This window comes from Protomyctophum bolini, assembly GCF_963924005.1.
Source record: "Protomyctophum bolini genome assembly, chromosome: 20".
NCBI classification, from domain to species: Eukaryota; Metazoa; Chordata; class Actinopteri; order Myctophiformes; family Myctophidae; genus Protomyctophum; species Protomyctophum bolini.
In genome coordinates this window covers 34,555,601-34,579,898 of record NC_137881.1, presented here as the reverse complement: position 1 = coordinate 34,579,898, position 24,298 = coordinate 34,555,601, and the positions used below count along the sequence as shown (strand labels likewise).

At 45.0% G+C, this 24,298-nt stretch overlaps 1 protein-coding gene across 1 annotated transcript in view; it reads right to left on the bottom strand.

The window, feature by feature from the left end:
- The window catches only part of frem1b (Fras1 related extracellular matrix 1b), a 116,996-nt gene that overhangs the window by 91,132 nt on the left and 1,566 nt on the right, over positions 1 to 24,298 (bottom strand). The window contains exons 2-9 of the mRNA XM_080792090.1: positions 21,090 to 21,339; positions 20,052 to 20,146; positions 17,385 to 17,647; positions 10,950 to 11,152; positions 9,568 to 9,657; positions 3,680 to 3,913; positions 2,288 to 2,396; positions 1,576 to 1,707 (exon numbers count right to left, since the gene is read on the bottom strand). Of these exons, the coding sequence (XP_080648216.1) occupies positions 1,576 to 1,707; positions 2,288 to 2,396; positions 3,680 to 3,913; positions 9,568 to 9,657; positions 10,950 to 11,152; positions 17,385 to 17,647; positions 20,052 to 20,146; positions 21,090 to 21,311 (1,348 nt within the window). The 5' untranslated portion in view covers positions 21,312 to 21,339. The remainder of the gene's footprint in view (positions 1 to 1,575; positions 1,708 to 2,287; positions 2,397 to 3,679; positions 3,914 to 9,567; positions 9,658 to 10,949; positions 11,153 to 17,384; positions 17,648 to 20,051; positions 20,147 to 21,089; positions 21,340 to 24,298) is intronic.

The window sequence follows — 24,298 nt, the reverse complement described above, 5'->3', positions numbered from 1 at the left end:
GGTCCTCAGTGCTTGGCAAGGCTTACTTATGTTAAGTAGAGGTAAAGAAGGTGGAGGACTGTACAGCAGGGATGTTGCTGTTGATGTTTTTAACTATAGGGTTTATGTCACACACTCACAAGCGATCACCAATTGAAATAACCTCTTTAATGCAGGGCAGTCCTATTTATTGATACACAATATACTGTATCACACATTTTATTCTATTTACTTGCATAATAGCCAGGGAAACGTTTGTGTTACCTGGAAAATGTTACCTCTGTAACTTATTTGTCTCCACCAGGCTGAAGGCATGGGGAGAGAGTATGTTTTGCACTCCGTGTGCGTCATGTGTGAGTTTGTCCATGTTTGTGTGTGTGTGTGTGTGTGTGTGTGTGTGTGTGTGTGTGTGTGTGTGTGTGTGTGTGTGTGTGTGTGTGTTCGTGTGTCTGTCCGTTACCAGCTAATCTCCGGCACTGTTAACCCGATGAACCTCTGCCCCAAATCTCCTGGCCTGTTATAGCGCCACCAGGAGGCTGACTTTTGAAAAACACATTTATTTATATTACTCCTCCAGATTCTGTCCACAAATCCCGCAATTCAGTGCACTTTTGCAGTTACACACTATCTCTATAGTCATGTGTTCAAGACGGATCTTTCCGATATTTCATAATTATTTCATAATTTCACAACCCTAACCCCATCCTAATTGGCTTTCAAAGTTTGCAGGATTGGCCCGTTTTGAACAAAAAGCCTCAAATCATTAACGCAGTGTGTAATTTACGTGAAATCTTTCACAGACTTTCCTACTAGGCCAAGGAATATATCCCACCCTCTTCACATTGGCTTAAACCAGCTCAGTGGCCTGGTGGTTAGAGTGTCCGCCCTGAGACTGGGAGGTCGGGGTTCGATCGCCGGCCGGCTCATACCAAAGACCAAAAAAGACAAAAAAATGGGACCCAATGCCTATACCCTGCTTGACATTCAGCATCAAGGGTTGGATTGGGGGTAAGTCCCTGTGATATACTGTACTAGTGTCATGTCCAGGGGGTGTACGAGCTGCCTCACGCTACAGAAAAAGGAGATAGGCTCCTGCCCTATGGGCCTCATGCCTCGGCAAGGCTACTCTTCACATTGGCCTGTTATAGCGCCTGTTATAGCGCCACCAACAGGATTTTTGCTAAACACATTTTTGGAACAAAATGCCTCAAATCATCCCATCCCATCCAAGGCCTAAGAAGAAATGCCACCCTTTTCACATTCCCTTCATTGGCCTATTATAGCACCACCAGGAGGCCACAACCTGACCTGCCCTGGGGTGGAGATCTGTGCCCCAGTTAGTTCATGAATCCCCCCCTCCCCGTCAGGTGGGAAATAAGCTGCTTGGACTCCCCATGCATTGAAGGAAACATGAGGTCAGTCCGTTGCTCTCCCCAGGTTGGCAGAGGGACTGTATAGCGCCCAGGATTAGCCTACATTAGACATTTGACAGCGGGTGGGAAAAAAGGGTTACAAAATTGTGGGGGAAAAATGTAAAGAATCAGGCATTCAACCAAGCTGTGTAATAAACAATGACATCATCCAGTGAGCTTTGACCTCTGACACTGAGGCGTCCATGCAGCGGACCGTCCACGGCCACCAGGTAGACGGCGTTGATGTTGTCGTTGTCCACGATCTGAAGATCGGACCACGTGATTGGTCGAGACTGACCCTCCAAAAGATCCAGACCTGTGTGTTGGAGAGAGATGGAGCCCTTGTTGAAACCCGTGTTGAAACATGTTGAATAATTGTTTGCTTAATACTCATAAGTAAAACATATAATGAAGCAAAATAGCAAAATAGTTTGATTACGGGTGCATGTATGTGAATAATTTCTGATTACAGGTGGATGTGATTTATGTGATTTATTATTATTATTCATTTAGATCCAACAGGCGAAAGGAACTATATGGTTGGAATAACGTGTCCCTTCCACGCACTAAGTCCGCCCGGGGAAACTCCCCTCTATAAGAAGCGGCCTGCTCACTCCTCATATGAGCTCGGTGCGTGGCTCTCCCCAGGTTGGCAGAGGGATATTAGTGCCCAGGATTACAGTTAAGGCAATTGATACCGGGTGAAAAATCGGTCACAGAATCGTGTAGTAGTAAAAGAAAACACCCATATTTCAGGACACTTTCAGTCCCCACGACAGTCTTTTTATTTTATTTTATATTATTATATTTTATTTTTAGTTATGAAGTTACAATAGTGATAATCTCACCCATGTTCCAGGACACTCTAAGGCGTAGTTAGGTTCTGATAATCTCACCCATGTTCCAGGACACTCGGGGTGCTTTGGTTTCGGCGGTCCTGATGGAGAAGTGCACCAGGATGGGTGGACTGCTGGCGTAGTTACTGTCCAGAGCTGTAAACTCTACCTGTAGATAGTGTACATAGTTACTGGCCAAATATATTATATACTATTGTTGTAGTCGAAGACCACCTACAGCGAGACCAAGACAAGACCAAGACCTATACGAGACCGAGACGAGACAGAGGCCGCCAAGCCTAGGGAGGCCGAGACCAAGAAAAGACCGAGACCTAGGGAGATTGAGACCGAGACGAGACCGCGAGGTGAGACTGAGGCACAGAAAACTGATCTGAAACACTGCAAATAGATTTAACTGACTTTGGAAAAGCTCAAAATTAGGTACACTATAGCATGACTCATTCAAATATGAATTTTAAATGTCAATGCATGAATAACAATGAGGCATGCACATCAGAGTAGAAATGCAAGAAATGCAACGGGGGAAAAAAATAATGAAACCGGTTCAACCTCGGTGAAAAAGGAGCCACTGTTTCTTAAAGGGACCCTACACCCCTTTTGCAACCGGTTCTTATTTTAATGATGTTTGGGAGAGAAGTATCTGCGTGATACATTTTAGTATGTCCATGATGTCATGGACACTGGGTTCACTGGACTACATGTCTCAGAAATACAGTCCTCCCCCAATCCACGAGGAGGAGCAGTGCACCAAAGCATTATGGGAATTGTAGACCAGGAAGGAAGTAAGCTCAGTGTCCATGACATCATCGACAAGTGTCAATGATGTCCATGACATCATGGACACTTTCTAAAAACACATATTACCCACATAAAAACCCCAGGAAAGTGTCACCCAAACATTATTAAAATAAGATCTGGTTGCAAAAGGGGTGAAGTGTCCTTTTAACAAAATATTTGCAGAACCCGGGATGTCTCGGGTTTCGTGCCCGCAACCTCGTGTGCCAAAACGATAAGTCTCAGGTTTTATTAATGTAATTTAATCCAGAATTAATAGTATTTTATTTACCGTTTGTTAGCTGTTTTTAGCATCCATCGCTAGCCTCCGGTGGCTCCCATAGTGTTTAGTCATTGAATATTCAAAATCACCTTGTGCATGCACACAAACGTGATCCAAAGCATGTATAAGGCTCAGATTGAGCTAATGGACGATGTTTAGAATTTAATATTACTTTAATCCAACCTTGCGAGTATCAAACCATTATTTACATTGAGAGAACACGGCACAGACTGTAGCCATGACTCATCACACAAACACTTCCGGTTCAACGAAAGGATTGTGGCACTAGTACTGAGTTTACCCACCAGATGGTGGCATGCGATCGGTTAAACTAGCTAAAAAGTACATCAATAAATCAATCAATCAATCAATACCTCATAGGTCCTCCTGTGGACGTGGCTAGCGTTGGGCGGCTGGTAGGCGACTTTCATGTCGTTAAGGTCGCTCCAGGTGAACGAGCCCAGCGGCTTGGTGTGGTCGTCCAGGTGTGTAATGTAGCCGCCGGCAGGGGGCAGCGTCACGTTGAACACTAGGCGCTCCTGAGGGGTCTCGTGGTCGCTGGCGTCTAACGCTGCCCTGCTCAACGGCGTCAGGATGAACTGGTCCACCTTAAAGAGATAGTTCACAATTTTTGCAACTGTATTAATCGATCGGGCACCGAGTCCCGTGGTGGGAGGTTTTTGAATGGTTATGGTGAATATTAACTTTTTTCTGTATATATGCAGACGTCGACGCTAGGTGGCGTCATATCCCAGGTCTGTATATATACGTACCCCAACGTATACTCTGTCTATAATGCCTACGGAGGCTTTTATCATTGGTCCGGTTCCTAAATGCTAACAGCTAGCGGTAGAGATAGTTAAGTAGTTCTGGTCATTTTGTGTGGGGCACCTGGGGTCACGCATTAAAAGAAGATTAATTGGCCTGGGCCGTGGCTCAGCGGTCCAGGCACCTTGGCTGGAAATCCAGTCTGGCAGTGTGCCGCGGGTTTGACTCCCGATGGCCTTTACTGCATGTCACCCCACATCTCTCTCCCCCAGCCTACTGTGATTCTATCCCTCTACAAAAAATAAAATAAAGGCGAAAGCCACAAAAAATATCTTAAAAAAAAACATAATTCGCAGTGTTGACCCATTTAAAAAAGTATTAGCGCAACTTTCGTTCAACTGGACACAAAAAACTGTGTGATAGAGATAAAAAAAATAACGAAAGTTGCACTATATGGTATAAATAAGTCAACAATACAAATGACGCTAGTTTTGTGAATACATTACTTTTAATGTGTGGCCCATGTAGGGATGGGTATCGTTAGGATTTTTGTGAGTCCGGTAACAATTCCGGTTCTGCTTATCGTTTCCGGTTCTTAACGGTTCCCTATTTCGGTTCCAAAATGGTATAAAATAACTTAAAAATGTCAATTTAAGACATAATGAATAATGTAACATCCTCTCCTATGGTATGTGGTGATTATTTTCAATTTGCGTGATGTTTGGACAAAATCTATAGGTGTACTGTCAAACAAAAAAATTGTTTTGCACAAAGCGGCTTCCTGGTGGCGCTATAACAAGCCGTTCTGGAAATGTTGGGGCAGAGGTTCATCGATGGCATCCAGGGAGTCTGTGTGCAAGTTCTGGCATCGTCCGGGTTAACGGTGCCGGAGATTAGCTGTTCACAGACGGACGGACGGACGGACACACGGACGGACGGAGTGCAAAACTCTCTCCCCATGCCTTCGGCCTGGTGGAGACAGTGGCGGTGCGTCCATAGGGGGCGCTGGTGCGCCGCACCACCATGCCCACCCCCTGAATAAAACGTGAATAAGAATGACTGAGAAACGAAATCTACAGCCTGTAATTTATTTAAAATTAGCAATCCAGAAACGTTAATATTATATAATATAAGTAGCCACTAACCAAAGGCAGTGTTTAAAAGTTGTAATATGCTGCCACGTTAGTATTATGCCTCCATGAAATGTCAAATGTTATTTACGTTGTATGACGTTTCTGATTGGTTCGTGTGTGTCACGTGTTGGTGCGCGAGCGGCGATCATCTGGAGCTCTATTCTCAGCACTGAAGAGTAATGCATTGCGGTACACAGGTCTTCAATACAAACTATAGGAAGCCACTGGGTCGCGAAATATGTGCGATCCATGACGTTATTCACAGCACAAAACACTTGGGGGCAGCATACACATCACAGCACAGTTTGACATAGGGTTTAACACACGGCCACAACAACATACGCTAGAAAAACGAGGGATGAGACAGATGAATGGAGCCAGGTAAAGTCAATATAATAATAGTTTAATTCACTTGCATAATGGAAAAATAAGAGGAAAAATAAAACTCTATGAAATCACTGCAGAAAACACCATTTGAGAGAAGGACACTGCAAGAAAGAGAGCTGGGTCCAGACAAACCTGATGTAATCATCACAAATGTATGTACAAAAAGTAAAAATTAAGCCATAAGGTGGCAGAGTCATGGCTTTGAGGGTTATTTTATAAGGACGTTTTGTTTATGTTTTTGTTAATGTTAAAGCCACTGTAGCAAGGTCATGTGGCTTTGAGCCATTGCACTTTTTTATGGCACTGGTCCTTCTGTCTCAGGTTTGTTTCTTTAACCCTATATGAACCTTTTGTTACATTTTGATGTATTTAATAAACCTTAGACAGGCTCCCTTAGTAGATATATTTAATAAACTTTAGACAGGCTCCCTCAGTAGATATTTAATCTATGATACCTAGTGCATGTTTTCTTGATTTTGTTATAGCGCCCTCCCTAGGACAAATGTCACCGGCCGCCACTGGGTGGAGACAAAAAGGTGGCTTGTTTTTCTAGTTTTTTCGCCACCTCTCTTTGAAGTTAGACTGCAAGCTCTAAACTGACTGGGCCTCTGAACCCTACGCCGTGATATCTCTCTCTCACACACACACACACACACACACATACACACACACACACACACACACACACACAAACACACACACACACACACACACACACACACACACACAGGCGCGCATTCGAGGTGGGTTGATGTTGATTCAATGCTGTGCAGCTCATATCCATGATCATGCAGTGAGGCAATTCAGGCAGCAGGGCGCAATATTCCTGTCACCTCTCTTAAAGGTTTCCCCCCATAAACTTCACTTGAAAATTACGTTTAAGAAACTTTAATAATTATGTTGCTTGGTGGAAAATAACGAAGTACAATTACTTCGTTACTGTACTTAAGTACAAGTTTGGAGAATTTGTACTTTTATTGACTACTTTTCTTTTGCTGTATTTTTACTTTTACTTTGTTACATTTACAAGGAAAAAATCGTACTTTTAATGCGCTATATTTAAAATCGGACACCTCGTTACTCGCTACAAATTAAATAATAAAATCTTATATTTGTCTTACTGGAGGAATGCGCAGTTGAGAATTGAACAGGGCTGCTCCACTCTCAGATAATAGGGGGCGGAGTTGTGTTCTGCTGCCTGGCCTGCTTTGAAGACGGCAAGACGCACACACTGTGTTGTTTTGTCACACGCATTCAACATGGATGCATTAAACATGCCTTAATATTTAGCTGAAAACCAACCAATAAGTCCCTATCCGACACAAATTAACTAATCTTTCTCAGCCGTCACTGGAGCGCGCATCTAGCTACTGCATGATGATCATGCACGCTGACAGACAGCAGACACTGTCCCAACTCCTAACACAAACACTGAGGGAACTTGTTGTTGTACACACATAATGTGCCACGAAAAATAGCTTCCAATAGCTTAGTTGGTTATTATCGCTTCGAGGAGGTACGTGTCCATAATATCGCCACGAACGGCCAACAAAAGACATCTCTCTTCCACAGTGAAGCCTAATTTATTCTTCGCCGTACAAAGTGTTCCGTGCTGAAAATAGCTGATATACAAGCTCACAACTCGTCGCGTCCGGACACGTTGTGAGCTTGTAGATCAGCCAACCCCAGCATGCGGAGATGCAGGCTCTGAGAACGTTCAGAAACTTTTGCCTTCACAATAAAAGCATGCAAAAGCCCATATAGAGAAGGAAAAATAATTCGGTGGCATTTCACATTGCAAAAGAGCAATTTTTGTAAAATGTAAAAAATATATAAAAATTAAAGCAAAAAAATAACGAAAAATAACTATAATAGTTCATTTTTCAAAATTTGGAATGATGAACTATGAACGGAACTAGTTCATTTAAAAAATGTTGAACTGTGAACTGAACTATAGTTCCTAAAAAAAAAGAACTTTCCCAACACTATGTATGCTGTTGGGGGTTTTGTATTTTCAGTATTTTTTGGAATAAAGCCACTTTTGACAGGATGACAATTTTGGAAATTCATTTCTTTGTATTCATTTTGAAAATAATTTTGTATTTTGTACTTTGTACTTGTACTTTGTAATTTTTACTTTTATACTTAAGTACATTTTACGCCGGATAAATTTTTGTACTTAAGTACATTTTATTTGAGGTACTTTTATACTTTTACTTAAGTAACTTTCTTAATGGGCACTTTGTACTTTTACTTAAGTAATTTTCAAGTAGAGAATCAGTATTTTACTTAAGTAAAATATTTTTGTACTTTTTCCACCACTGACCGCACGTTTCTCTGTCTCTACACTCCATGCAGAGAAATAGCTCTGCCTCTGCAAGCCACAAGCCCACAACGCGTCACTGATGCAACGCAGTGTAGGCTTGTAGATCAGCTATGTTCCCTGCGCTTCTATTAAAAGGGTAGAAAATAAATAAATAGCATGTGACCGCGTGTGGGAACCGATAGAGAGAACTGAAATTGAATTATTGTAATGGTTACCCACCCAGTACCCAAGCACGTTCGGTTCGGTACATACTTGGTCCCGAGGTTCGGGACCCACCCCTAGACCCATGTGCTCCCCACAAAATGACTGTAACTAAATCCACCAGCATTTATTGATAATTTGTGATATAATTCACGCCAGCATGTATCCCTGTTCAGCTCTCATTTTGAAAAGCCAGATTTCCAGCCAAATCGTCCAACACGTGGGAGTTGGACGATGCGCGGTCACTTCCTGTTTACCAAACGGAGCCAACATAGTGTAGTGGAAGGCATCACAGAAGTACAATGCGCTAGACTGAGGGGTCTAGAGTATTGTACCGGGGATAGACTCCCGCGTGCGTGTGTGTGTGTGTGTAACCAAGAACTATCCCTTTTTGAGGGGCACTACTCCCTGCTATGTCCAGCTTTCCGGGGCTTGGCTTGTGATTGGCGATGATTTGAATGGCTGATCAACGTATACATATTGAGGAGAAAAGTGAAGACACCAAAAGTGATTGGCCGGAATGACTTTTGTGATTATTTGATTGGCTGAACTTGGAATGTGATGTGTGATGATGTATGATGATAAGAGTGCCCCTTACTTCACACAGGTGTGATCTATGGTTCCCGGGACACCACGTGACACGTCAATCACATGGCTGAAAAACATGATGCTTTCCAAGCATGTAGGAGCTGGTGGGGAAACACCACATGATGCATTCCTATGGACAACCGCCTCTGAGCCGATGCCAAGAAGATGGTCTTACTACGACTGCGATTGAACACATACAAGGAGATGTGGAACTGCTGTGTGCTTCTCCTGATGGAAGCAGCACACAGACCCCCATTAGAAAATATATGCCGTCCCTTGCATATAAGTGAAGATTAATAAGAGAAGATTTGTACGGCTCTAGCAGTGATTTTCAACCATTTTAATTTCAAGGACCCTCAGTTTTTACCTGAATTAGGCGATACGGACCCCATTTAATGACATTTCTATCTCAATTTATATTGTAAAAGCAAAGTTAATTTAACTCAGAGAGTGTACAAAAGGAACCAAATTGACCCTAAATCGGTCCATTTGGTTCCATTTGTACACTCTCTGAGTTACAGAACCATAACGGTCCATTTGGTTCCTAATTAGCATTTACCTGGGGACCCCCTGGAACTCTCTCAAGGACCCAACGGGGGTCCCCGGACCCCACACACCACAGGCTAAAGGACATCATTCCAGATGCTGCCGTTCAGCTTGACGGGCTGCTATTTTTCCGTGCAGACCAAAACAAACAACTAACGTCAAAGACAAAAGGTAATTCTGCAGTCATATTAGCTTACCGTCCACCAGCCTGTTAGAGCGGCAGAAAGAATGCCTCGTTTCTCCTAATCCAGAATGATTGTGTTAAAGGCCAACTTTTGTGTATTATTATTATTTAATTTTTTATTTGTTTTACCTCCAGGATAAATGAGGACATGAAGGAGGCCTGTGGGGGCTGGTTCTGCATGGCACCCTGGATTAGAACCGGCAACCACACCGCTTCTGTCTGGAAAATAATACACAATATGTATGTTACATTATGGTACAACAATGTATCTCAGTTACAAGTAATAATAATAAAAATAATAATGGGAGCCAATGTAGTGAAGCTATTGAGTAATGTGGGGGGTTGGTCTACAAGTCCTGACATTCGTACACCGATTACGGAGGAAAAAATGCAAGGCGGTGATGCAGACCTCCTCGACGTCCCCAAAACCAAACTCCGTACAGTACATGGGGTGACATGAGCTTTTGCCTTTGCTGCCCCAACCCTATATTCAGACCGCAGCCATCTTGCCAGCAAGGTTCTACCTAGGTGATACTTCCCATAGACAGCCCATTCATCCAAACAGAAAAGTCCTATCTAATTATATTAAACAACGTCAAAATCACCAACATTGCAGCTGTAGGGAAAGCTTGAACTATCCTCTTCCAATCTGTAAAGTTTTTGTTAAATAGAAATCCACCATTTTATGAGCTACTTCCTGTCAAGAAATTCCTTGCATGTCATTTTGGTAACACTTTATAATAAGGTCGTCTTTATAATGCATTATAGTACATTTATAATGTGCTTATGCGGCATTATAACACTCGTTATAAATGTTCATAATGATGGATAACAAATTATAACCACGTTTATAACATATTATAAGTGCTGGTCATAATGTATTATTATGCTCAGTGGAACAGCACATTATAACTATTATAACATAGGTGATTATAAAGGCACATAGAGAAGTGCTATAATTTCGCCCTGCCAGTGTCATAATGCATTATAACCAATGTGTATTACATTGAATAATGTCTTATAAACATATTATACAAAGTTTTGTCACTTTACTTAAAGGTCACAAAATCATGCTATAGGGTATTATGAAATGATACAACTGCTAATAACCATTAAATAATGTTGCCACTTTACTTAAATGTCTCAAAATCCTGCTATATCATATTATTGATGTTTATAAGACATTATTCAATTCAATACATATTTGTTATAATGCATTATGACACAGACATTACAGCATTTATCTATGTGCCTTTATAACCACCTAAGTTATAATAGTTATAATGTGCTGTTCAACTGAGCATAATAATGCAATATGACCAGCACTTATAATATGTTATAAACGTGGTTATAAGTTCTTATACATGATTACAAACATTTATAACGAGTGTTATAATGCCTTATAATTATTATATTATTATTATTATTATAAGGCACCAACATGCACATGGAGATGAATTAGGGGTTCAGCGTCTTGTTAGTGCGTGCATGTGTTTGTGCGTGGTGCGTACCTCCATCAGTGCCCTGGTGGAGGTGTCTCGTATCTCCACCCTCAGAGACAGGTAGTCTATCTCGGGGGACGGGGGCCTCAGGTGTTGGTACCTCAGAGCCAGACCCAGGAACTCCTGACAGGACGTCTTCAGGAAGGTAACCGGCCGGGTTCCGTCATGGAGACAAGGCCTGTTGCCCGGACACAATGCACCTGTCTGCCTGCCTGTCAGGGAGAGACACATAATAGGAGAAACAGATCCAACATTGAGGAACCAGGAACCGGTTCCATCACAGTGGCCCTATTTCCACCTACATAACTTTGGTTCTACAGTAGTAGCCTACTATAGATTCTTGGAACCTTGGCACTTTTACAGATCCAGATGCAAATCGGCCAGCCTTTCCAACAGTTTTAAGCACGCACTCCCAATGTTAAACTATATAAAATAATAAAATAAAGTAAAACAGTAAAATAATAATAAAATAAATGAAACAACTGTTATACACGTTTTTCCCCGCCAAGGTACTGGGGCTCCTTGTGTGTGTGCTTTGCTTCCTTCAGGCCATGTTGCCATGTCTGCTTATTATAAGCAACCTTTGACTTCTGTAAAGTCACTTGCAAATAAATTATTGGTAGTTTCTGTTTGATGTTTTTTTGGGCTTGATTCCACATTTCTTCACATCAAGGAACCCCAGAGTAATAGGCTATGACATCTGAACATATTTTGTGCCTTTTTTTTTAATGTTTTTATGTATTTAAATAACGGATGTACAACCTCACAATGTGAGCTTGCAGATCAGCTATTTTCTTTTGCACTTGTTTTCATAGTCCTGCTGTTTCTCTTGCAAAACTGGCAACACAGCAAGAGAAAGAGGAACTTATGCACACACAAATGCAATGCACTATGGGCTGTAAGAAAAAGGTGAATATAAATTGTGTTTTGGGTGAACTACTCCTTTAATGTGTGTGCGTGCATGCATGCAGGGCTGTGTGATGCGTAGTGCAGTAGGACTGCAGTAGTGCTTGTAGTTAGTGCATGTTGTGCATGTTGCTTCTGCTTGCTACTCTGCTTTCAGCTACTGCCGCCGGCTAGCCCTCCTCGCGGGGGGTGAAAAGAGGAGCTGAGTTGCGTAAGTCTCCTCCTGCCGGTACACAGCCTCTCCACCGCCAAGACTTCTGCAGTGCCTCCTCGTGGCCACACACGGTAACTGGGTACCTTGCGGTCCCAGGCCAAACTGTAGAGGATCTCGGAGCAACAGTGGGCCCCAGAGGCAAGGCGTGCAGGCCCACCGGTGTGTGGACACGCCCTGGCGCCTGCCAACCACTGTCCCAGCTATGGGCAAATAGCATGGGCAGGTGGGGCTCATAGCCGTGGAAGGCAAGGCAACCCATCTAGGAGAAGGACACTCTGAATTAAAACCAGGACTGCGAGGAGTTGCGCCCCACAGTCCTTAATTAGCATTGTAAAGCCAACCATGGAGTACAAAGTCATCCCAAATCCTATACTTCCAGCAGCGGGAGTCTGCAGGAACATCGCAGCGGACGGTGGTGTTGGTCCTCCTCCCGGAGGACATCATGACGATAGGACCTTAAACCCGCGAGGGAGGGCCCTGTCCGATCACAGCACTCCGTCCAATGCACTCTTGCGTTGTCGGAGACCATTTCTTATGGGAACCTTCAACGCATGTACAGTAAGAGAAGATGCTAGACTGGTGGAGCTAGCACATTGTGCTGAGGAAAGGGGAGTGGAGATCCTGGGGATCCAGGAACACAGGAGAGTGCACACTGAAGACCGGATCGTGTACCGCAGAGTGGAGAGATGCACGTTCATCACTTCATCCGCGTGGCGAAACGAGGCCCAGGCTGCAACAGGGGGCGTAGGGCTACTGCTGGGTTCTCGGGCGCGTAAGGCTCTCCGTCGGGCTTACCATCACACCGACAGGATCCTTATCGCAGAGTTCTCAGGCAACCCAGTAACAACAGTCATAGTTGTGTACTCGCCCACCAACGTGGCACCACCTGAGGAGGTGGAGAAGTTCTACGAGGACCTTTCAACAGCGGTTCAAGACGTCCCAACGCACAACTTTCTGGCAATCCTGGGGGACTTCAACGCAAGGCTCGGACCAGAGGACGCGCCCTTCCCATATCATGACTCTACCAACCGCAATGGTGCACACCTTGCCTCCCTCCTCATGGAACACCAGCTACTGGCAGCGAACACCATATTCAGGAAGAGAACAGGCAAGAGATGGACGTTCCAAGACCGAGCCTCAGGTATGCTACGCCAACTGGACTATATACTTGTGAGGCAAAAGTGGAGGAATTCCATCCTGAATGCTGAGTCATACAGCACGTTCAGCTCTGTGGGCTCTGACCACCGCGTGGTCTCCATGAGGGTGCGACTGAGCCTCAGGGTCCCCAAGCCATGCCCTAAAATCCGCTATGACTGGAAGGCATTCTCAACAGACCCTGGCCTGCAAGCCAGGTACACAGAGGAGGTCACAAGGCGCTTTCAGCTGCTGGATGAGGGTGAGGAGCCCAACAATGAATACAGGCGCTTCGTTGTAGCAAATGAGGAGGCAACCAGGCTGTGTGTGCCCATTCTGGATAAATCCAGAACCACCCTGCAGTCCAGGCACCCGGAGGTCGTGGTGGCACGAGGAAGGGTGGAGGAAGCACGGCTTGGCTTTGCGCGAGAGCCAACTGCGGAGAGACGTGGGCGACTGAATGAAGCCAAACAGCTTCTATTCAGAACCTACGATAACATCAAAGGGGAGGAACTCATGGAGAGGGTGCATAGAGTCCAGGAAGCGCAAGGTGAGAGGCAGTACGGTGAGGCCTGGAAGGTCATTAACGAAATGACTGGACGGAAGAGGACCAAGGAGGGACAGGTGGAGGGGCTCAGCCCTGAGGAAAGGGTGAACACCTGGTTCAACCATTTCCAAAGGTTGCTGGGAACAACAGTTGAGGGAGAGGAGGAAGACATACCACTATTACTCCAGAACCTCGACATCAATGATGGCCCCTTCACGGTCAGTGAGTTAGCCAGGGCGAAAGCCACACTGAGAGTGGGCAAAAGTGCTGGGCCGGACGGCATACCTCCAGAAGTGGTAAAGAACTGCGGGTTTGACAACGTCATCCTACAGTTTTGTAACCTCGCCTTGCTAAACGGCAAGCAGCCTGACATTTGGTCTCTGTCCAACATCATCCCTGTGCCTAAGGCCGGGGACCTCTCGAAGCCAGACAACTACCGAGGCATCAGCCTGACATGCATCACCGCAAAGGTCTACAACCGTATGATCCTGAACCGGATAAGGCATGCCATCGACCCTCATCTGAGGGAGAACCAAAACGGTTTTCGAGAAGGGAGAACTACCGTGGCCCAGATCTTGGCCCTAAGGAGAATCATTGAGGAGGTCAAAAGGAACAACCTGACTGCCGTGTTGTGTTTTATCGACTTCAAAAAAGCATTTGACTCAATACACAGAGGAACGATGATGAAGATCCTTAAGGCCTACGGTGTCCCTCCCAACTTACTCCGGGCAATAGAAACCATGTACGCAGGAACAAGGGCCAAGGTGTTGACTCCAGATGGCAACAGTGAGGAGTTTAACATCGTGGCTGGAGTACTGCAAGGAGACACCCTAGCCCCCTTCCTCTTCGTCATAGTCCTGGACTACGCGTTGAGGAAGGCCATCAATGGACGAGAGCAGGACCTTGGCCTCACCATAACACCAAGGAGGTCGAGGCGACACCCAACAGTAGTCCTGACAGACTTGGACTACGCGGACGACATCAGCCTGCTCTCTGACCACGTGGAACAAGCGCAGGAGCTCCTGACCAGAGTGGAGTCAGAATGTGCCAAGGTTGGCCTCCGGCTGAATGCCAAGAAAACTCAAGTTATCACTTATAACATCCCATCAGAGCATCCACCTCTAACAACAACAGAAGGCACTGCTTTGAAGGAAGTCAATGACTTCAAGTACCTGGGCTCATGGGTCAACTCCACCGAACAAGACCTGAAAGTGAGGAAGGCCCTTGCATGGAGGGCCCTAAACGGCATGGCCAGTGTATGGAACTCCAACCTCCCCCGTCAAACCAAACTAAGCTTCTTCTACGCAACGGTAGAGTTCGTTCTCCTATATGGCAGTGAATGCTGGACCTTGAAGCCAACCCTGCAGAAGTCTCTCGATGGCTGCTACACCAGAATGTTGCGGGCAGTACTCAACATCAATAAGAGCACACATGTTACAAACACAACTCTGTATGATGGAATGCCAAGGGTGACCCAGAAAATAGCAGCCAGGAGAATGAGACTAGCAGGACACTGCCAAAGACACCAAGAGCTGCCAGCCAGTAAACTAGTGCTGTGGGAACCAACGCACGGGCACCGGTCACGAGGACGTCCAACGCTAACATACGTGGATGTACTCAAGAACGACGCAGGAGCGCAAAGTACCAACGAACTGGTCAGATGTATGGAGAACCGGGATGACTGGAAACGACGATGGAGGGCTCGTCTGAGGACGACCTAGAGAGACTCCTTTAAGTGTTAAAGGGATATTTCACTTTCAAAACACTTTTGGTCATTGTGTCATCAACTCAGGCTCATGTGAACGCTCCAAATGGTTTTTAAGTTGTTCAATTCAGTATTTAGATATTTGATATTCATTTTGGCTGCCCCGCCCCTTCCTACCCCTTTGTAACACAAACCCATTGTAACTTCAAACTCCATTTTAATCATGATGGATTCATAAAAAAACTTTTTTTCTGGTGATTGATATTGTCCTTCTAATACGTGAGGGAGGGCATATTTTTTCAATTGCTTTTTTCATTTATTTTTAATAATTTCTTTGGAAAATAATCAGAAAGAGGAGGAGGCCGAAGGAGACTAAAACATCAAACATAATTATTACAAATAAATGTAAAAAACATGTCCCCTAACGTACCAATGTCAGTCACCAGAAAAAGTTTCCGATGAATCTTTCTTGGTTAAATGGAGTTTGAAGTTACAATGGGTTTGTATAGGGGGCGGGACAGCTAAAATGAATTTCAAATATCTAAATAATGAATCGAACAACTTAAAAATCACATAAGCCTGAATAGACAATAAAATTACCAAAAGTTTTTTTGAAAGTGGAATATCTCCCTTTAACCGTAAAGGTAGTACCATATAATCTATAGACTATCGGGCGGAGAAGGAGTGACAGCCCCGCCCCCCGCTATTAATTTCAATTGAAGTTGCTCAGTGGCATTTTGAAGGACCTCAAGTACCCCATCAAGTAGCCTACCCAGTACCCCGTCAAGCGTCAATATAATTCGTTGGCTCCTATGAGAGTATACCCCTCGTGCTGCTCTTGTGGTACCTCTCTGCGTCATGTCCCCTCGCACGTTCACAAAGCAAAGACCCAGCGGTGCGCTCTCGTGCATGCATTTCGACACGCCTGCACTTCCAGCTTTGACCAGTAGGGCCGACAACTTCAACGTTAGCCAGCCGTTCTTGGGGCTCGGTTTAGTACAGTCAAAGGTTATACTCAGTGGCCTGGACTGGCCACTTAACGTACCAGACATTATGTCCGGTGGGCCGGCCTGGCGGCTTGTGCCAAATGCCGTTCTGGGCCAAATGAGAAAAAAGAGGAGAATTTCGGACTAGAAGGCTTTCTTACCTGTATTTGTAGTTGTTACGTCCCCACCAAAGAGATCAGGTGTTATTTTGTGCAAAAGTGCATTATTGGCTATTTCTCTCAATGGGGGGTTTCAGTGCTAATTCGCTTATTTCCATCGAAATAAGTAGTAAAGTGTGCCGCTTGGGATTATGAAGAGAGGATATACTGGAAATAAGCAAATTAGCACTAAAACCCAACGCCCAATTAAATTAAATTAAATTAAATTAAATTAGATTAGATTAGATTAGATTAGATTAGATTAGATTAGATTAGATTAGATTCATTGAGAGTTTATGGTAGGGGAAATAATGCGCTCTTTGGTGGGGAGGTAAAATCTACAAATAAAGGTAAGAAAGCCTTCTAGTCTGACATTCTCTTGTTTCAGTGTAGTCGTCTATTGGTTGTGTATATCATTCGTCTTGTTCTGTAAAAGCGGTGGTATTAACCCATTCAGGATGGGAACCCCTCTTGGTGTTTTTAACCTCTTAAACCCCAGGGGGGTCCAGGGGGGAAATCCGCAACATCGGAGTTGGAACTGGAGACCAATTGGGTCTCCATTGACCCGCTGAGTGCTGTTCAGAGGTGGACAGCCGCTGCCCCTGCCGGCGGGGGCAATGTTACACTTATGCTATTCACGGTTTTTCAAAAATAGCAGACGAGCTTGTAGATCTGCTATTTTTGAAAGATTGTGAAAACGATTTTTTGCTATGCTAAAAGGATAACACAAAAAGGCCCACGGAGGGGGCTTGCGGTCCACTGTACTAAGTTCATCCGAATATCCTGCTACTCACCCTTCCTCTGTCCAGAGTCCAGCTCAGTGACCAGCTGACCCAGGGAGGGGGTGTTGGTCTCGGAGGACGTCAGTCTTATGGTGCAGGCGGAGCCCGGCCGGGTTCCGACCCGGAGAACAGAGCCGTCGATGGCGTTGGACAGACCATAATAGTCTGACACCACCAGAGGGGAGGAACCCACAGACACCAGACCTCCGGGACGGGGTTCTAAAACTGATACCAACAGAACCACGGTCTGGACCTCTGTCTCGCTGTCTGTGAACCTGCACACATGGGGAGGGACAGACAGACAGACAGACAGACAGACAGACAGACAGACAGACAGACAGATTAACCGATGACATGCCACCATCTGGGTGGGTAAACTCGGTACTAGTGCCACAATCCTGAGAAAAACTACAAAACTACAACAGATGTGAACTCTTTCGTTGAACCAGAAGTGTATGTGCTGTGGTGTCTCGATGGTAACCCCGCCGCCGAACAGGTAAGAGCGATCCCGGAGAGGGCAGAGAGAGAGAGAAGAACACGTCACCCACTGACAGTGTTGTCAAAGTTACTCTAAAACGGTAATATTATTACTAGTTACTTTTATGCTGAAATGGTGACACCAAAGTCCCCTCGCCCCCTCCAAACTAACCTCACGTCACCAGGCTTTCCACCTCCAAAACAACTGATGTCTGCGTCCATGATCAGCCGGCTTTTTACAGCAACATGATACACTCTTTTTTACTTAAAAAGATGCAGGTATATGACGAGCCTTTCATAACCGTCAGCTCCACTGGCAGTAGATGCAGTCCCATAGTAAACTGTAAACTCTCTCTCTCTCTCTCTCTCTCTCTCTCTCTCTCTCTCTCTCTCTCTCTCCCACAAACACATGATGTTAAGTTACCGCGACTGAGACTACATTTCCTGTCAATAGTAACCAGTGTAAAATATAGTTAGTTGGGAGGTAAAGAGAGACACTTTATTGTGAAGGGCCCTTCACGGCACCTGCCGGAAAGAGAGTTTAAACTGGGCTGCTTGCTGGCTGGCTCGCGTTCAGACGTATTTGCTCCGGTGTTGCTGTGAACCGTTTTAGTGCTGCAGACGCTAGTCGCCTGGTAAAGTTGAGTTTCGAAAAGAGCCAGAACCACAGACTCTTTCAAAAGAGCTGGGCAAGATAGATAAAAGTGGCATTGGAAATGGAACCACAACAAACACATCCACAATGAGTGGATTAGTTTAGACACTTTTAGTGTCTAAACTAAGTACTGCACCCGGTTCAGTCCGCCCAATGTGCCCACACGTCAAGCAATCCAACCGACAATATTCTGAATATTATTCTTCTTTTCTTTTGGACTCCAAGGCCACCATACACTTTGGTCTTTGTTCACCCCCGGTCCCGGTCACTTCCTAGTTTATCGCTGCAGAAAGAATGCCTCGTATCTCTAGGGCGCTCTCCGTGGTTTTGATCTGATGGATATACTAAGCTCTTCATTTCTGACTTCTCACCTGCCTCTCGTTCAGAAATATGAACGCGAGGGATCAACAGCGACTATTATCGGATTCTTAGCGAGGTAAGCAAGCAAAAATATGTCTCCGGTTTATTTTTCGGAACTGAAGGGGGGGGGGGTCTTTCGAAATGCAACCTGTGAGCCTACTGTATGTACGGTATATTCATTGACTCAGGTATGCTGCAGCTGAGCCACGTTGAGGGCCAAGTGGTACGGTCCCAGTCGCCTTAATGGTCATTTATTAATGTGTATATTGTATGTGAATGAATGGTGTTGTTTGACCTGTAAAAGGAAGCCTTTAATATTGTCTGTGCATTTGCTCATGAAGTGCTAATGGTTTATCTCACCATAACCACTTACATAAGTATCACAGTTAATTTATATTTGCACATAATGTCTATAACCCCCTCCCCCGAGAACAGATGTAAATTATCGTCAGTTTAATAATAGTTGGTTTACACAGATGTATAATAAACGTAATAATAATAAACGTGGGCCATGAGATATGTCTGCAGATTTTCACTATGGAAGCATTACATGTATATGATTTTCTCTGACTCAACCAAGCCTTTGGTTCACCTTTAACTTTACCGTCGATCTCTGCTGCATGTCAAGACCATTCCACTGTCACGTCATCTCCATTGTCTTTCATGTCATGTTGTGTGAAATGCATATTTTACAACATACATCAACACACATGTCTATTCTAATATAGCCTACACTACTACAGTTTTCTCCGATATCCGGAGCGCTAGCGCTCTCGCAAACGGGCACTGTCCCCTAACCTGACGCTGCCAGATGAGGGCGGTATTGCGGAAACATATTCCCCAACACAACACTCATCTGGGATCTCTGACAGAGTTGAGCCCTGAGTCAGATCTGCTTCGCACCGAACCAATCAGCGTGAGCTAAAGGCGGGATGCGGATGTGACGGTATATAGACACGTCGATATGATTGGTTGTGTTTGCACGCCCACACGGTGATAGACAGACGCTCCCATCCAATCATCTACCATGTATCTTGAAAAAAAGGAACAGCCCCGTCATCGAATTTGCTTCCGCGATCCCAGATCCAAATAAGCTGTGAAACAAATTTGTGTAGCAAGCTTTTTGGATCTGGCAGCGTCAGGTTAACTGTCCCCTAGTATAAATAAAAACAAGATTATGAACCAACCTGTAAACTCGTAGCATCACAGTGTCCTGGTCCAGCAGAGGACTGCCGTTATGATCATATGAGACCTCACCTTCCAGGAAACTACAGTCAAACACCTACAACAATTACAAAACATTTTTTTAAATTTATAATTATTATTTGTAAACATTAGTATTGAAGTGTCCTTGAGCAAGACACTGAACACCTAATTGGTCCTGGTTACTGCCGATATCAGTGTATGAATGTGTGGGTGAATGTAATGCACAATCTATGTCAAGCGCCTTGGATAAAGGCGCTAAATAAATGCACCATTTACAATTTACATGTTTTGGGAGAATATAGCAGTGGCGCCCATTTTCGGGTTCCATAATATATCGTTCCAGACCACATTAATTTCCCCATTCCAGACAAAAAGTGAGGGGCGCCCACTGTATAATTTATATTGGCCACATGACATGTCATTTAGTGCTCTAAGCCAGAGGTTCCCGACCACCGGTACACATACCTGTGCCGGGGACATGTCCCACCGGTGTGACAGGAATCCCAAATTTTCCTGACCATGAATTCTATAACCTTGCGTGAAGGATTTTCCAAACAGCGGTGAAAAGTTGACTCAGTCGAATGAAGATACCAAGGATTCGTCAGCGACGTGTCACTGACTGTGGTTTAATTTATAAACACCTTCGAGTCTGTGTTACTTCTGTGTTGCATAGCATAACAGTGACAGCACTGTCGAATCCTTGGTATCTTTACCGTTCATCATCATGTGGGTTAAGTGTGTATCAGAGCAGCTGTATCAGAGTAACAACAACACACAAAACGCTACACAGTGCGGGATTATTTCATGTCCAAACATTCAATTATCAGAAGATGATGTAACCCAGGTTAAGTAATGTAACTCTGCATTTTTAACTATAGTTTTCCACATGTCCAGTCGTTTCTGAATAAGACATAGGCCTAAAGTTTACTTTAAAAATAAATCATCCTATCCTTGTTGTTATAACGTCATTTAGGTCAAACATATAACATTATGTTATGCACGCACGCACACAGACTCACCGGTGGATGTAGCCGTCCTACTCTTTGAGTGACGGGTTCGTTAAGGACCGCCTCCACCTTGCAGTGAGCCGTCTGCTCCACCCTCACCTCCAGATGCCTGTGAGTCAGGGAAACAGTGCCCCCTCTGGACACCTGCAGCCTTGACGTCTCCACCTGCAGCCTCCCGGAGCAGCCGGGAGCCAGGAGCACCCACAGCATCAACACACACCGCAGGGCGGCCATGTTGGCTCCACTACTGTATATCTGCTTCCTGCATGGTAGAAAGAACGTCAACACACCTGTTGGCTCAAAAATAAACCCCAGCATTCCGATTTTTGGGGGAGCATTTGGCAAAAATGATCAGATCTAAAAGCTGATGACAGCTTATCGGTGGGCTATTTGTTAAGGCGAATATATTTGGTGTTGATGGAAAGAAGTGACTTAACACATAAAACGCCATTGGCCTTAATCTACCTCAACTAATAAATGTTGCACTTAACGCCAGTGCCGCAGATGTATGGCAATTGATCTTGTATTATAGTGCTTTTGATTTGATTGATCGAGTCGTAATGCTACTCACGTTAGCTTTGGGTTGCTAGCTGATGTTGTCAATAACACTGGATCGCACCATCTTGATCGCCGTGTGCAATTACAGACCCATTATATTTGTTTCTTTCAATCGCCTGTACCTCATATTCCATGTCCCAGTAAAAAAAGGTTTATTCCACAGCCCACAGAAACAGACTATCAAATATGAGTGACAAATGCCACCGAACACTAGAGGGGGGTCTGCGTGGCCTTGCTGCGGCGCCACCGGGAAATCAGTCCCCCCCCAAAAATGTGGGGTTATGGTTTGGGATCGGACTAAAGAGAGGTTGGATCAGTGCCACCGCGCTACCCCAAACCCCCCGAAATGCACATACGAAACTGCATTTTCCTCCCCTCCCATGTGTCTCAAAACGTTGTCTTTAGTTTAACCACATTATCAGCAGCTCTATGACCAACTGTAAGTAGCTTATTCTATATAAAATGTACAACGACATCATCTCCTGGGCAGTTTTCAGGAGAGGAGAGGGTTCGCATGTTTTAATCATGTAGGATATATTATTGTAAGCTTTAAGCTTCTATCAGAGCACCTACTGTAGACTAACTTGGTTCCGCGAGATGTAGACTGTAGACATAAAGGCCCTTATCAATGTACACCTGGTGTACACCGCGTTGATAAATAAGGTCCAAAGGATTTATCTTAAGACTTCTTCCTGATGAAAACATAAAAAGTAAACACTCAATGGTAAGACTTTATAGATAGTTTGTTGTTTCCATCAAGGTGTTATCGCTCAAAGTGCCTGCCTGCAAGTGACCTCCAAGAAACTGCGTAGACAACAGACAGTCTGCAATCCTTGTTGTGAGGTGTCAGGGCTTTCTCTCATTCCATGACTGGTCAAGTCATGTGACCTTTAGTCATGAGATCTGCACTGCAGCGAAGACATTCACTGTTGGCAGAGATGGACAAAATACCTAAATGTCGTCAAGATATAACCCACACACACACACACACACACACACACAGTACAGTAAACTACGGTATGGCACATCACATCACGGTACGGCACAGTACAGTACAGCACTGTACTGTATGTATGGTACAGTACAGTATGGTACAGTACAGTACGCTACAGCAGAGGTTCCCAACCACCGGTACGCGGACCAGTGCCGGTCCGTGGGACACGTGCCACTGGTACGTGAGAGGGGAATTCCAAGTTTTCCCGTCGTATAAAAATCCATTTGAAAACACGACTGAGAAAAGAGAGACCAGAGAGACCAGACCTGCTGGCCGTTGCGCGTAGAGTGCCAAGTTGCTGTGGACAATCGTGGGGGGAAAATGACAAACTCACTTCTTAAATCTAAAGTAGATCTTCATCCATGCTACTCTGCTCTGAAGAGAACCATCGTGTTGCCTTATACAAGTGAGCTGATGAATCTATTGTGGAAAAACCAAAACCATATGAAGGGCAGAGATGGTTGAAAATCCTTGTCATTGGAGACCATGGACATTGGACAAGAAGACAAAGAAGACTGATGAGTTATATGAACACGATGACTGATTAATGTGACTGTGCATTTTGTTCTTCATGGTGCAGGCTAGGGTGGTCACTGTTTGTACACTGTTGCATACATTTTTGTCTTTGAGTGTGTATATAAATAGGATGGAATACTGTAAGTTACAGGAATGTGTGACTGTTTGTACTGCATATTGCAGGCCATTCTATAGTCTAGTGTGTATACTGCCGACCTGTCTTGAAGGCCGTTTAATTCAGGAAAACAGCATTTTCTTTCTTTCATCATTTTTTGCTGCTGAGCGGGCGTATCTGAGCGGAGCGCCCGATGCGCAGAGGAAGGTGAGCGCTGAGCAAGCACAGATCGGCATGGGGGGGTGGGGTCCGGAAGTAACACTAACCCTCCCCCGAAAGTAATAGCTACTGAGCTGCAGGCTTCCTATTGTTGCGTCGTTGTTGTGTCATGTCTCCATGCATGTATGTCCACTTCAGTGCGGCAACACAGACACACACACCCATTGACCACTGCAGGCAAGGCATCTCTGCTTTATCTCTCTCTCAGCTAAGGCATCACTGCTTCATCTCTCTCAGCTAAGGGGGTCCCTGCTTCATCCCACTCTCTCTCAGCTAAGGGGTCCCTGCTTCATCTCTTTCTCTGCTAAGGGGTCCCTGCTTCATCCCACTCTCTCAGCTAAGGGGTCCCTGCTGCTTCATCCCACTCTCTCTCAGCTAAGGGGTCCCTGCTTCATCTCTTTCTCTGCTAAGGGGTCCCTGCTCCATCCCACTCTCTCTCAGCTAAGGGGTCCCTGCTTCATCCCACTCTCTCTCAGCTAAGGGGTCCCTGCTTCATCCCACTCTCTCTCAGCTAAGGCATCACTGCTTCATCTCTCTCAGCTAAGGGGGTCCCTGCTTCATCTCTCTCTCTCTGCTAAGGGGTCCCTGCTTCATCCCACTCTCTCTCAGCCAAGGGGGTCCCTGCTTCATCTCTCTCTTCTAAGGGGTCCCTGCTTCATCCCACTCTCTCTCAGCTAAGGGGGTCCCTGCTTCATCCCACTCTCTCTCAGCTAAGGGGGTCCCTGCTTCATCCCACTCTCTCTCAGCTAAGGCGTCCCTGCTTCATCTCTCTCTCAGCTCAAGGTTCAGGGTTCAAGGTTCAAGGCTGGACTTTGTTAC